Source organism: Ictidomys tridecemlineatus, chromosome 6, assembly GCF_052094955.1.
Source record: "Ictidomys tridecemlineatus isolate mIctTri1 chromosome 6, mIctTri1.hap1, whole genome shotgun sequence".
NCBI lineage: Eukaryota > Metazoa > Chordata > Mammalia > Rodentia > Sciuridae > Ictidomys > Ictidomys tridecemlineatus.
In genome coordinates, this window is record NC_135482.1 from 160,057,882 (window position 1) to 160,071,522 (window position 13,641).

At 39.9% G+C, this 13,641-nt stretch overlaps 1 protein-coding gene across 6 annotated transcripts in view; it reads right to left on the reverse strand.

Annotated features, from left to right (window-relative positions):
• Positions 1-4,738: 4,738 nt before the first annotated feature.
• Positions 4,739-13,641, reverse strand: part of Lcp1 (lymphocyte cytosolic protein 1) — an 80,731-nt gene continuing 71,828 nt past the window's right edge. For all 6 annotated transcript variants that reach the window (XM_005341248.5, XM_021720795.3, XM_040281511.2 and 3 more), the window contains 3 exons: positions 12,587-12,710; positions 8,974-9,098; positions 4,739-6,571 (listed from right to left, as the gene is read on the reverse strand). In XM_005341248.5, the coding sequence (XP_005341305.1) occupies positions 6,439-6,571; positions 8,974-9,098; positions 12,587-12,710 (382 nt within the window). In that variant the 3' untranslated portion in view covers positions 4,739-6,438. The remainder of the gene's footprint in view (positions 6,572-8,973; positions 9,099-12,586; positions 12,711-13,641) is intronic.

Genomic DNA, 13,641 nt, shown 5'->3' on the forward strand with positions numbered 1-13,641 from the left:
TACCCCTTGCTATAGACCAGTACTCAAACGTGACTATATATTAAGAGTCTCTGGGTATCTTTAAATTAAAGTAGCTTCCATGTCTACACATCAGATCAACTGTAAAGAATTTCAAGGTGGTGGTGGTGGTAAGTATAGGTATCAGTCTTTCTAAGGCTCCTGAGATGACTGCACCATGCAGCCAAGTTTGAGAACAGCTGGGCCAGTCCTTTTCCAAGAGTGGTCTGTGAGTCATGGGCTACAGAATCTCCAAACGTAGATTCTACACTTACCAATCCTACAGGCACTGAATCTCCAGGTGGGATCTGGAACATTTGTTGTGACAAGCTTCTGAGGTGATTCTTAGGCACCCTAAAGTCTCAGAATCACTCCCAAGCCTTTTGCTTGCCCATCTCTTTCTTGTGATAGGACAGCTCTCTATCCATATCAGCCATACTGGTTTTTGTTGTTGTTGTTGTTTTTGTTTTTTTTTTTTTTTTTTTTTTAGTTCTCAAAGATATCAAGTTCCTTCCATCCTCAAAACCTTTGTATGAGATAGTCACTCTACCTGGTAGACACATTCCTCTCTCTTTTTGCCATTAGGGATTCAGCAGAGATAATAATGACAAAGTTTCAACTCCAGAAATTTATAGCAAAGTACATGTTGTGGGGGAGAAAAGAATAGCACTGTAAATCCTTGGGACAGTTTGCTTTACTAAGTCACCTTGCTGTCACTGGAAGTCATAGAGATTGCTCCAGAGATGGTGGAAGAAAAGCTGGTAGGTTTGATGTGGGTGGTGGAAGGACCAAAGGCAAGGCATGAGGGATAAAGTCTTAATAATCTGAGTTAGATTATTAAAGAGGCAGTCCCAAGCCATCACCAGGAGAAGGTCATGCCAAGAGTTGCCTTAAATGTACTCATTAGAATCAGAAGATACAGCTCTTTGGACCTGTGCCAAGGAGAGGGTGCCACAGAAAGAGAAGGACTAAGAGGGAGGGAACATCAACTGGCAGACTTGGGTGATAGGGAAGGTATCTGGAGCGAGGGATACTCTGGCTATCTCAAATGAATAATGATGGGAAAATGTTCATGGAACGTATTTTAATCCCTCAAGTTCAATGTAATTGGGAGATTCTAATTTGAAGCTGGGTAATTTAGTCTTCTAACAACTATAGATCTTTTAAGGAGACAGTGTTCCTCAGACTTTATACTCATGTGAATTCTTAGTACATTTCTGTTGCTATCCTTGAATGTCACAGCCTTCGTATTTATGAAGAAATTTATTTCTTGGAGTTCTGGAGGGCTGGGAAATTCAAGGTTAAGGGGCTGCACCTGGTGAGGGATTTCTTGCAGAGTCCTGAGGTGATGCAGGACTTCACATGGTGAGACAGAGCAGGCATGCCAGAGAGAGCTCTCTTTTAATACAAAGCCACCCCCACAATAAGCCATGAATCCATTCATCCATGGACATATTAATCCATTCATAAAGTCTCCCAAAGATCATTTCCCAAAGATCTCATCCCCAAATTGCTTTAACATGTGGCCTTCTGAATTAAGTTCCCAACACACGAATCCTGCATGACAAACATTCAAACCAAAGCATGAATCAACTGGGGATCTTATAAAATTGCAAATTCTGGTTCATAAGTCTAGGTTGAGGGCAGAGATTCTGCATTTCTAACCAGCTTCCAGATGCCCCTGATCAAGTGTCACATTTGGAGAAATGAGGATTGAATAAATGGGACTCATAACAGAAAACCTATATTCTAGTAGAATCCAGAAATGCCTATTAAATTATCAAATTTTGTATTAGATCCCATATACCCTTAGAATTAAATATTTGCCTGCATTCTTATCCTCTAAAGATGTCTATTCCAAAAGTAATATATGGTAACTCTATTAACCAAAACACTGTTTAAATGGAACTTCCCAATTTTTACATGTCAGATAACATAAACATTGCCACTCTTTTTGCCAACCTGTCTCTGAGTCATTAATGATGAGACAATGATGTTAAATAGATTATTTGTTTTTTGTGCCTGACGTAAGATGGGTAATTACATATATGTGAACTTTAGACATACAAAAATTTACAAATTTTTTTTTGTCATTCATTCACTGACTCATTTGGTAAAATCTGTCTTCAGAAACAGCAGCTAAGTGTTTAGTTACAGGAATTGTATTAGGAAACTGTCAAAATGATGAGATTTCACAAGAGGATCAGTCCACACTGATGATGCTTGTTCTGAGCATTGGATGTGCTTTCTGGATTGTGAGACTGGCGGGGCTGTGCTAGGATAAATGTCAAATTGACCAAGAGTGTACTACTGGCCTTGACTCCAAGCCCCTTGGTATGCTGGATTGGGAAAAGAACAAAGGTCAGTGACAATGGGTATTCTAACTGTAAAGAAGGTGGGGACTTATGGACATGTCTCTCATGCAACTAAACCTCAGTCTGAGGCGGGCTGGGCTGAGTTTGCACATTCTGTACCATAGAACCATATTTGTGCTGCCAGGGACAGACTAGATGTGTGTGGGGGTGTGGTACTTTCCAAGCGGATAAAATCACCAGGTTGACTGAGACTTGACAAGGTCACCTAATCCAATGCATTGCTTCACCAGGCTCTAATGTCATAATTTCCAGGCAGACAGTAATCCAATCTATTCTAAAAACTCTCCAGGTGAGTCTAATCCACAGCCTTTCCCACAGTTACTTTTCTCTGTGCAATGTCTCTTGGCATTGGGAAACATTTGTTTATGATTAACATAAATCAATTTCTAAATAGTTACTGAGCTCTTTTTAAAAACATAGAAATATACTTGGCTCTGTAGGGGATATCAACATATGTACAGTGTGGTTCCTGCACACTTCTCATTCATCAAGCCTGAGTACGTCCACAGACATTTATTCAGAATTGACTTTGTTCCCCTGAGCTTCCAAAATGTTTCATTAAAGAATTTGCAATTGCATTTATCACCTTCTGCTTTTTATTATGACTGCGTGTACACATTAATGCGCATTCTCTTGCTGGATTAATATTTTTTTTAGATATAAAATGGAGAAGTTGGAATCAGCTCATGTATCTGTCCCAGATTACTATTCTTCGCAAAATAATTTGAGGAAACTTAAAAAAAATCTTTGTTTTACTACCACCCATGTTTCTTGCTGGGGTGGGAACTTGATAAGTACCTGTTCAGTGAAAATTAACATTCTATGCTCAAGAAGTGGGTGTAATATTATTCATTGTGGCCTTACTTGTTATAACAAAAAGATTGAAACAACCCAAACATTCCTTTAGAGGATGCTAGTTAGATTGAGTTCAGCCCCTCCATACAATTGAATGCTACACACTTGCTGAAAAGTTGAGGCAGGTATATGTATACAGATATAGAATGACCTCTAAGATAAGTGAAAAAAAGTGAGATACAGAATGATGTGTGTTATACATTAATGTTTGTAATTTTAAAAAGGTGTATGTTGTGAGAACATGGGTGTGGTATGTGATATGTACACAAAATATTCCTAGAATATTACAAAAGAAATTGTTAACAGAGGTTGATGTTTGGGACAGGGAACTAGAGGACTGGGACAAAGGCATTGGGCAATTGATGGACTAACTCTTTTGGGATCAAAAGCCCTATACGAAGAGCTGGATAAATTCTGTGGTGTAAATACCACCATTATGCGAATTTCAAATGCACAATGGTTTGACAACAGTTGGTTTCAGTGAGTTGAACCAGTTTCAAAGCCGAGGAGCAGAAGAGTGATCTACTTTCCTCTGCAGACCCTTTGGTGCCATTTTAGTTTCTTACATTTGAATTGATCACTTAAAAGGTAACAATAAGCTTTTTCATTTAGAAAAATCATCGTGCTCAGGATGCTGTCTTCCTTTAGTCTCCTGAGATAGTCACTGCTCTCTTTGATGGTACTTATTCTGTTATCCTGTACTTGTTCCGTTTATGAACAAGAACAGGATAACTTGTTTATGAGCCATATTAGTACAGTCTGATACCAAATAACACTTAATATTTGTAGCCTCTTGAAGCTCAGGGAAGGCAGCTGTATCCTTAGTAGAAAAAATGCAGGAATTTCAGGCCAGGAAAGAATCACCCTCAAAGAGAAGCTGCTGGTGAGCCATAGAGCTTAGATGCCAAAAGCCAGCTTCCCTTTCACTGTATAGCAGGGTGGATCTTCCACAGGTCAAGGTGTGGCCATGCCTCATTGATGACACATTCTGTTTCAGGAGTCTGGCCTAGAGGGAGCTGGCTGCAGCAGAATTCCTCAGCATCCCTGCAGCTTAGTCAAGAGGGAGAAGAGATCCAGGCACTGTCAAGCCAAAAGATTCCTTTTCAGTTCACTCTACAAGTCATTTTGAATCACCCCCAAGTCTGATCTTCATGATTGGGTTCGATGTGCTTCTGAGAATGTATACCTCAACTTTCTTCACTTTGCCAACTGCAACTTATTCAGTTTTCTGCTAAAACATTTCTATTTACACTCCTAGTTTCCTGCCATAAGGTCAAATCTCACCTTGCCCATCTTTACCAATTATCACACCTGTCATTTTAACTGGGTAACATCTGTTGTTCCTGATCAGCTGAGTGCAATGCCTGTCTCATTTAAAGGACTATTCCTAAAACCTCACACAGTGTCTCACACATTCTAGGCACTCAATGCATGTTGGCTGTGCAAATGAATTAATAAGTTACAGTGCACCATGATTAAACTCTCAATATGAAATAGCCAGAGACACCCAATATTGGGAACATTTTATTTGGAAATATCTTGAGCATTATTTTATCTTCATGATTTCCATTAAGGCAGTAACATTCTTCCTTCCTGGAGGCAGATGGGGGAAAATCATCCAAGGCTATATGAAGTTCAGACTAAAGTCAAAGCCAACCACTTTGCATTCAGATGCAGCAGAAATACTGGTGATGAGCTAAAAGAAGCCATATATTGGCTTCCTGAGCCCACTGCCAAGGAATGGATCCAGGGCGATGCATTTCAATTGCTTTGAAAAATGGCTTAGGTTCCTTTACTTCCACCCCTAAAGAAGACTCCTCATTAATGAGCCCTTTTATCATGACAGAGGGTGTCTAGTGTTGGTTGACAATGTCCTGTTGCTTTTTAACAGTAGGTTTTCATGGAAATTGCTTAATTTATTAGAGCTGTTCAAATTCATACAGTTCTTCTAATTCTGTTTGGGAATTCTTTAAATGTCCAGTAAATTAGCTCTTCGTAAAGCAACTTGGGCGGTCCTTATCTCTGACATCTGCCTAGGTGTATGCATATGTGGGGCACGGATGCTATTAATTGGCACATGTTGCCCCTGGGGGTTTAGGGGTGGCAAAAAGCTTTTGTAGTACCAAAAAAAAAAAAAAAGTAAACATTTCTAATAAGGCTTGGCAGCAATCAGATATGCTGATATCTAAGAGCAAATGAAAGCCAAGCAGGACTGCTTCCAAATGTGACCAGATATTTAGCCATACCACAGTAACAATCCATCTAACAAGCTGGGCTGAGTATATGGAAAGGCAGTGCCCTAGAGGAGAAATGCTTAGTGATAGCTCCGCTCTGTCCCCTGGTGGTTTTCTTGTCTACTACAACTTCTTTGGATCCAACCTTCTGCCAGAGTTAGGAATCTACCTGAGGGCACAGTGTTCAAGATGTCAGATCTAGACAGAGTCTAAATCCTAGCATTTGAAATAGAGTTTTTATACTGTCCAAAACAAAAACAAGTGACATTTGATATTTCCCTAGTTCTGAGGAAAGGCTCTAGTGGTAAGGCTTATTTCTGCAGGCTATCAGAGACTCTTGAGAGAACAGCATGAGTGATTTGTCAGAGGCTCCAAGTGGCCCAGAGACAAGGATGGCAGGGCAAGTGGGCCATGGAACAGGCACAGTTTGGGGTGGAGGGGTGACAGATGGAGCAAAGTCACAGGGAGATAAGGTAGGAGAAGGGGACAGAAAGAGGCTTATAACAGATCAAATGGCCTCTATTAGGACAGGTTTTGATATTTTGCCTTTGAGGTCTTCGTCTTGAACAAAGAAAAAGGCAGCCACATTAAACAGGTTTGAAAGACTAGGTCAAAATGAAGAACATTGCAGTTTCTATTCTTGACTAAGGGCAAAAGCAGGAAGGATGCCGGGAAAACAACTTCTTTTGGTTTTCTCTAGATTTTTAAAGCAGAAAAAAACCAAGTATTGAAAAAAAAAAGTCAAGAGATTGGATTTCCTGCAAAAATAAAAATAAAAAATAAAAGAAGCTTTTCTGTGTTGTTATTAAATATAGGAGAGGCTACTTGGCTGTACAAATATGCACATTTTGGAATCTTGTGCATTATCACCAAGGTGAAAACTCTGAATAGCTTGAATGGTCCTTGTGCATTCTGAGAGCACCCTGTGCTGGGCCCTCTGGACTGAGTGGGCCACCTTCCTGTCCCACTCACTGGTCTTACACTCTTTTCATCCCCTTCCCCATGAGGCAAGCGAACACTGTCATGACCATCTTGGGGTTCACTTCAACCAGGTCTTCTGGAAGGGCATACACTCTTGCTCCAATTTTTCGGGCCATAGAGATGGCATACCTAAAAGAGAGGAAAGAGGACAGATGAAGATCAGAGCAGCAAGGTATGAAGGGGACCCCTGAGGACAGAGCTCAGCTATGGAATCCTTGGACAGTCTCCTCAACCTGATACGCCAGTGCTTTTAATTCCTTTCCCCATTCCAATTCTTATCCATATATAGATGTATGCATTTATGGTACTATAGAATAGCCAGAGTTTTATACTCTATATTTTTCCACATAAAATTATCCCCAGGTGCATTAGAATATTTTTGCTTTATTTACAGTCTTATAAAGATAATTTTATTAGTTGTAATCTGTTTTCAAATGTGCCCACACTACTCGTTGACAGTTCTTTTATTCATCTCGTTTATTCTCTAATAACCTCTTACTATGGCTACTCAAAGAGATTTTTTTTCCGACCCCTCCCTCCTTCTCACCTAAAAAAACTTTATTCTTACTTTATTGATCAAATTTAGAGCACTGGGCAGGAATAGTCCCATTTTTTTCCTCCTTGTCCACCTCAGAATAATTTCTTCTATATTGATTATTAATGAAGTAAAATTAATTTTTCATTATAAAATGTTCAGGGAAAATTGCTTCAAAATCCATAAATGAGCTTCAAAAAACATACAAACTTGCCACAATAACAATCATTCTTAGAATTTTGTGTAGTTCCTTCCAAACTACACAATATGATTTCATATTTTGTCCTTTCATAGAATGCTTAGGAGTCTGGGCATGAATCTCAGCAGCACAGCTCAAAAATGGAATGACCTTGGCAAATTTCTTAACCTAATCAAATTTCCCCCTTGACCATCTGGTCTCAAAAGCTTTTTACTTTTTTTTTTAAATTTCTGAGTTTTTGCATGTGTTCTTTCATCTAGAATATTCTATCTCCTCCTATTTTCTATCTCCTTCTTATTTGCTCAGCTTAGATGTTGTTTGTTCTAAAGAGTTTCAGTCCTTTCCTGTTCCCTCCATGGTATTCCATAATCCACCTTCTACACTATCCATCCCACTCTATTGCAATTGTAGTTTAATTATTAGTCTTCTCTCCATGTTCATCATTCTAGAACAGGTCCCTACTTTCCCCAATTGGGAATAGAGAGAGGGCACTAGTGAAATTACAAAGCACTAGACACTTCCGAATTCCAGACCCATGTTATAGGTTCAACCATGTCCCTTCCCACCAAAATATAGATTGAAGTCCTAGATTCCAGTACTTCCTCCTATGACTTTACTTGCAAATAGGATGTCATTTTTGCAAATGTCATTAGTTAAGATGAGGTCATGCTGGTGGGGCCCCTAATCCAATATGGTGAGGGTCCTTATAAGAAGAGATACAGACACACAGAGAGTGCAGACAGCCATGTGAAGTTAGAGACCCACAGTGAAGATGGAGGCAGAGGCTGGTTATAGTCTACAAACCAGGGAACACCAGGGATTGCTGGCCATTACCAGAAGCTAGGAAAGAGGTACAGGACAGGCAATCTCCCTCAGAACCCTTAGTAGCAACCAGCCATGCTGAGAGAGAAAGGGAGGATTTTATCAAAACCCTTGAGTATCAAAGTGACCTCCATTTGGGTCAAGAGAAGTGGGTGGTTCAGGGGGGTGCAACAGCATTCTACCCAGTATTTCAAACCCTCTGTAGCTTCTGCAGATTACAGACTTCTAGTTTCTACACCTGTGAAAGAATAGACTTCTGTTGTTTTAAGCCATGCAGTTTGTGTGGTACTTTGTCCTGACAGCCCTGGGAAACTATTATGACCTGCTTTGAAAAAGGCAGCTCTCTAGAGCAGAGAGTGCAGAGTTGCAGGCTTTGTGGCAACTACTCCAGCCTGCCAGCATAGCAGACAAGAAGTTATAGACAGTATGTAAACAAGTGAACTGTGTTCCAATAAAACTTTATTTAGTAATGCAGACATCAGTCCACATCTGGCTCAGAGACCATAGTCTGCTGATCCTCATTCTAGAGAAATCATTTGGCAGGTGGCCTAAATGGTAAAGCATATGGAAGCTGTTCATCAGCTGATGAAGTCTCTGGTCTTGAACTTGACCCCTGCCTATACATATCCATGGATACTCATGAATGGGATGTTTGCATTTGGAGCTTGCCAAGCATAGACTTTATGTGTGAAATCTGCTATAAATTAAAATTAGAAAATTGGATTATAAAACCATAGACTTGCTTCTTCATTATAAGAAATTGTTTTTTGTCTAGTTCCCATTCTAATATGGGAAGTCTTAAGCTTCTATTGCACCATATCTAAAATAATAATGATGAGACGAAAATAAATCATGAGAAGAAAAAGCATGAATAGTGCAAATAATGTTATTTGCACAAAGGCACAAGAATTAGACTTTACAACTCTCTAGCTCTCCCTTGGATCCTACCCTCCTGATCTCAGGTTATTTACGTACTTCGCGTTGTTGAGTTTCTCTTCATCATTCAGGTTTTCCGTTTTCAGGAGGTCATAATTAATTGAACCTGGTTGAATGGCATCGATGAGATCCAGAACAGGAAGACTTGTACTAATCTTCGGGTCCTACAGAGAGAGAAAGGGAGGGTTTTATCAAAATCCTTGCGTACCAAAGTGACTTCCATTTGGGTCAAGTGAGTGGTTCTTTCTTCTCAAATATGAACTATATACACCCTGCTCAGGGAGGTGCCACCGCACTCTACCCAGTATTTCCAACCCTCTGTAGCTTCTGCAGAGGCATTAGTAACTTCTCAGAAAACCCACTGTCTGCCAACAGCAGGCGTCATTCCCAAATAAGGAATGGAAGGAAGTTAGCAGAGTAGAGAGGAGCACAAGGTGGAAACATGTCTCTGAACTACGGCTTTCAGTGGAGGAAGGAATAATTTTTTAAAAGAAACTGTCAAAAAGAAGACACTAAAGACACCAGAAAACCCTGCTTCATGTGGGACATCTCAGAAGAGTGGCAGGAATCCTGGCGAGGGTGCAGGTGGACAGGAGCGCCAGTGGAGGCTCCTCTCCTGGAGACTTCAGGGAAAAAGAGCTATTGTTGCCAGGGAGACGAAGACAGCAATGAGGGTGACTAATATCTTTTGGTGCCTTTTCACTAACTAATTGTTACCAAGGTCTTAGAAGGATGTCGGCATCTAGTCTGTTCTTTTATTTGGCTCAAACTCCACCTTCTCTTTTGCCTCCCATCCTCCTTCCCCTCTCCCCTTCTCCTTCCTCTACACTCCTTGACTTCCTTTAACTTGTCTATTAATTTATATTTGATTGGTTCTTTATATTATTCTATCCTATCCTTCCCTCCTCCTTTCCTTTATCAAGTTAAAATTTTTTAATTGACATGTTAAATTTTATGCATTTATTGTGTACACCATAGGTTTAGAAGTATATATATATATATATACACACACACACACATACTGTGGAATGATTAAACTTTAGCTAACTAATAAATGGATTACATTTCAGAGTTATCATTTTATGGTGAGAAAGTTTAATATTCATATTTTATCTTTTTAGCTTTTTTTTTTTTTGGTACTAGGGAAGGAACCCAAGGCCTCACACATGCTAAGCACATGCTCTACTAACTGAGCTACATCCCCAGTCTTCCCACTTAATCTTAATTCACAAATAAGTAAAGGAGTTTTTTGAGGCTAAGTGACTTGCTGGGAAATGGTAGAGTTGGGATTCAAATCTAAAATTCTGGCTTAAAATCTTGGGCTCTTTGGCACTGTAAACATTTTGATGTTTGTGCCTAGAGCTGTGAATGAACCTCAGATGTGAGCACACAGAGATCTACACCAAATGTACTCTGCTCTCCTGCTGTAATAGGGACCACAGACCAGGGGACCCATGAGTGCAGCTGAGTGTCACATCTAAGCATGGTGAAGGCCAAGTACCTCTTACTTCAAGGGGCTGAATCCAAACAATTTCTAAATAAGAAGGACACAGGGGGCTGGGGATGTGGCTCAAGCGGTAGCGCGCTCGCCTGGCATGCGTGCGGCCCGGGTTCGATCCTCAGCACCACATACAAAGATGTTGTGCCCGCCGAAAACTAAAAAATAAAGATTAAAAAAATTTCTCTCTATCTCTATCTCTGTCTCTCACTCTCTCTTTAAAAAAAAAAAAAAGAAGGACACAGGACACTGAAAGATGCTAGTTCTCTAGCTTTGACCTTCAAGAAAAGGTAGAATAACATTTTTTAACAACTATAATGAACCCATTATTACTCATGCATGGATAATAAAAGAACCATTGCAGAATTTAAGTCAAGACAGACTCACAATCTAATTTCCAACATCAGCCTTTGCCTCTATCTCCCCAAAACTTTTTGGTGAAGAAGCACAAAGGAAAGCAAAATGGAGAGATTTGGGTCTCTCCTTCTTCTCTCCTTCTTCTTTCTGTTCACATTTTTGGGAGGTGCTGACCTGCAGAGTAATAGTTATAACTGGTAGATGACAAAGGACTGGGATTATTTCCACTGTGGTTAACCAAGAGTGGGGAGTTGGCTCTCTTCACAGTGGTGCTTGCCTATAATACCAGTAGCTTGGGAGACTGAGGCAGGAGGATCTCAAGTTTGAAATCAGCCTCAGCAACTTAGTGAGATCCTGTCTCAATATAAAAATAAAATAAAATAAAAAGGACTGGGGGTATATCTCAGTGATAGATTGCCCCGAGTTAAACCCCAGTATGGGGTAGGAGGGGAGTGGGTTGGGTATTTTCTTAAGGGTTTCACTTAAAAGGAATGTGGGGCTAATTTAGCATTTCCTTTTGGTACACTGTGTAGCCCTGTTAACCTAATCAGTTCTTTAATGACTTAGTGAGAAGACAGGAGAAAATCAGATCAGAGAATTATTAAAGAAAAATTATCAAACACTCCTAAGAGTGAGCCCAATGGCTTACCAAGCCTCACCCTGTCAGGAACACACCGGAAGCCACAGTAATTAATTAATAGGCTGGAGTGTTGAGTGTTTTACAAGGAGAAACACCTCTGTCTCCATGACTGGTCACTCAGACTGAGGATTAAGTGACCTGTGAATATGCTCTGTCCTAGACTTCACCCAACAGGTAAAAGGTGCTTTCCCCTCACTGAGGATCATCACTTGCAGTTATTTGTTCTGACCTTGGAAAGTCACCTGGGCTTCAGTTTTCCTCACCCATAAAATGAGGAGTACACTAATGAACTGATGAACAGAGCTCCCTGCACTTCTTTGCCTCTGCTTTCTCTAGTTGCCTTCCAATTCTGTTTCTTGAAGGATCTGCTCACTTCAGTGCCCATCCTCCACTCCCAGCTCTGCTCAGCAATCCAGACTGAGCAGGGAGCTTGAGGTGGGGCAGGGTGGCCATTATCTGAGCTCAGAGCAGATGGATGCTCCTGGGACAGCCCTACCCAGATCTCTCTCCACCCTTCCTGGTGAGAAGAGACTTCCATTTTTTTAAAAAATTTTGGAGCAGAGGATTGATATCACAATGAACCACTTCCCAGGCTCTGTCAATACAACTCTGAAGGGCTCCCTCCCTTCAATCCTGACCTTTAAAGTAGAAGAATATAGTTAATATGGATCAAGTGAGCAGGTCCCTTGGGGAACAACCCTGCTTATGTATGAATCATGAGTTAAAAAATTTAATAAAATATAATTCTATCATAATAAAAATAGGATTTGTATATAAATACACAATTTTTTTAAAAAACCATCACATGGGAGATCTTTTAGCATTTTATATTTCATCACTACATGAAAGTATGTCATGAAAGTAGGCACATTTTTAAAAAATATTATCATACTTTATGTTACTTTGAAAGAACAAGACCTAAAATGATGTGTGAAAAATGACTGCTTTTAATAATTAATTATTATGGGAGAAAGTAAGGAGAAATTTGTCAGTGCAATGGGCAATGAACATTAAAACAATAATGGGTCATTTAAGAAAAAGTGGAATGGGAGGGGAAGCCTCAAATCCTTAACATTGAAGGTCATTTAATATACAGTGAAAACAATAGAGATAAGCCTAGGTCTCAGGTGGCCTCTAACGGAAGATGAAAATTTTACCTTGAAACTAGAGATGGATGTACTTTTCCCGGCTTCCTTCAGTGTTTCATTCACCCAGCTGACAATAATGTCATCATTGACCTTCTGCCCACCACCAATTTCTTCAAGGATATTCAGTGTGTACCTGAATAAAATCAAGCATGATTTCTGGAGAGAAGTGGCTAAAGAGTTCAACAGGGTGAAATTTTCTTTCTAGTTATATCATAAGAGATCCTCTAAATACCATTCCCTTGTAGGAAAAAAAAAACAAACAGAATATGTAATAACATTAGTTCCTTTTAGAATAATTTAAAATGTAAATGTATGGTTGTTAGAATGAACTACAAAGGAAATACCTCCTTCTAAGCACTGTCTGTTGCTCTGGGCAGGAAGAGCAAGCAGAGGAGAAGAAAGGTGAAGAAAGAAAAAGGAAGTGAAGCATGTGACATGTGTAAGAAATGACTCGATGTTAGAGAAGTCCCTGAAACAAAAGACAAATACAAAAGAATTTCTTATACCAGATAAGTAGAAATGTCAGCCACACATTGATGGAAAGCAACCCGCAGCCCAAAGGTAAGAGTTGCTTTCGATACATATTGTTTTTAGAACTGGTGTTCTTTTAGAGGAGACATTTATTAAGGTGACATTTATTAAGAAGATGCTTCAAGCACTTAAAATTCCATGGAGAGGGCAGAATCCCTAAATCTACTACTTTGGGAAAAGTAAGAAAACCCAGCATCGTGCCAGGGATAGGTTTGCAGACCCCAAGGTTCAGGCTTCCAGAAGGGGGTCATATTAGTCATGAAAGACTTCAGGGCTAGGATTACTTGCTGTCCTCAAGTTGAAACCCAAGAAGCTTGTGATGAGTCACTACTGGAGGGGCCTAAATGAGAACACCCTCCACTTGGTGGCCTCCAATAGCCTCTTGTAAGTACAATGATAAAAACAAAGGGAAGAAAGCATAAAATTAGGCTGGAGTCTCGACTGACCTTTGATAGTCCACTAAGCAATTACTCATTTAAACATAGAATCAAAGTGTAAGACAAGACAAATTTGGCCTGGGTCTACCTAGATTT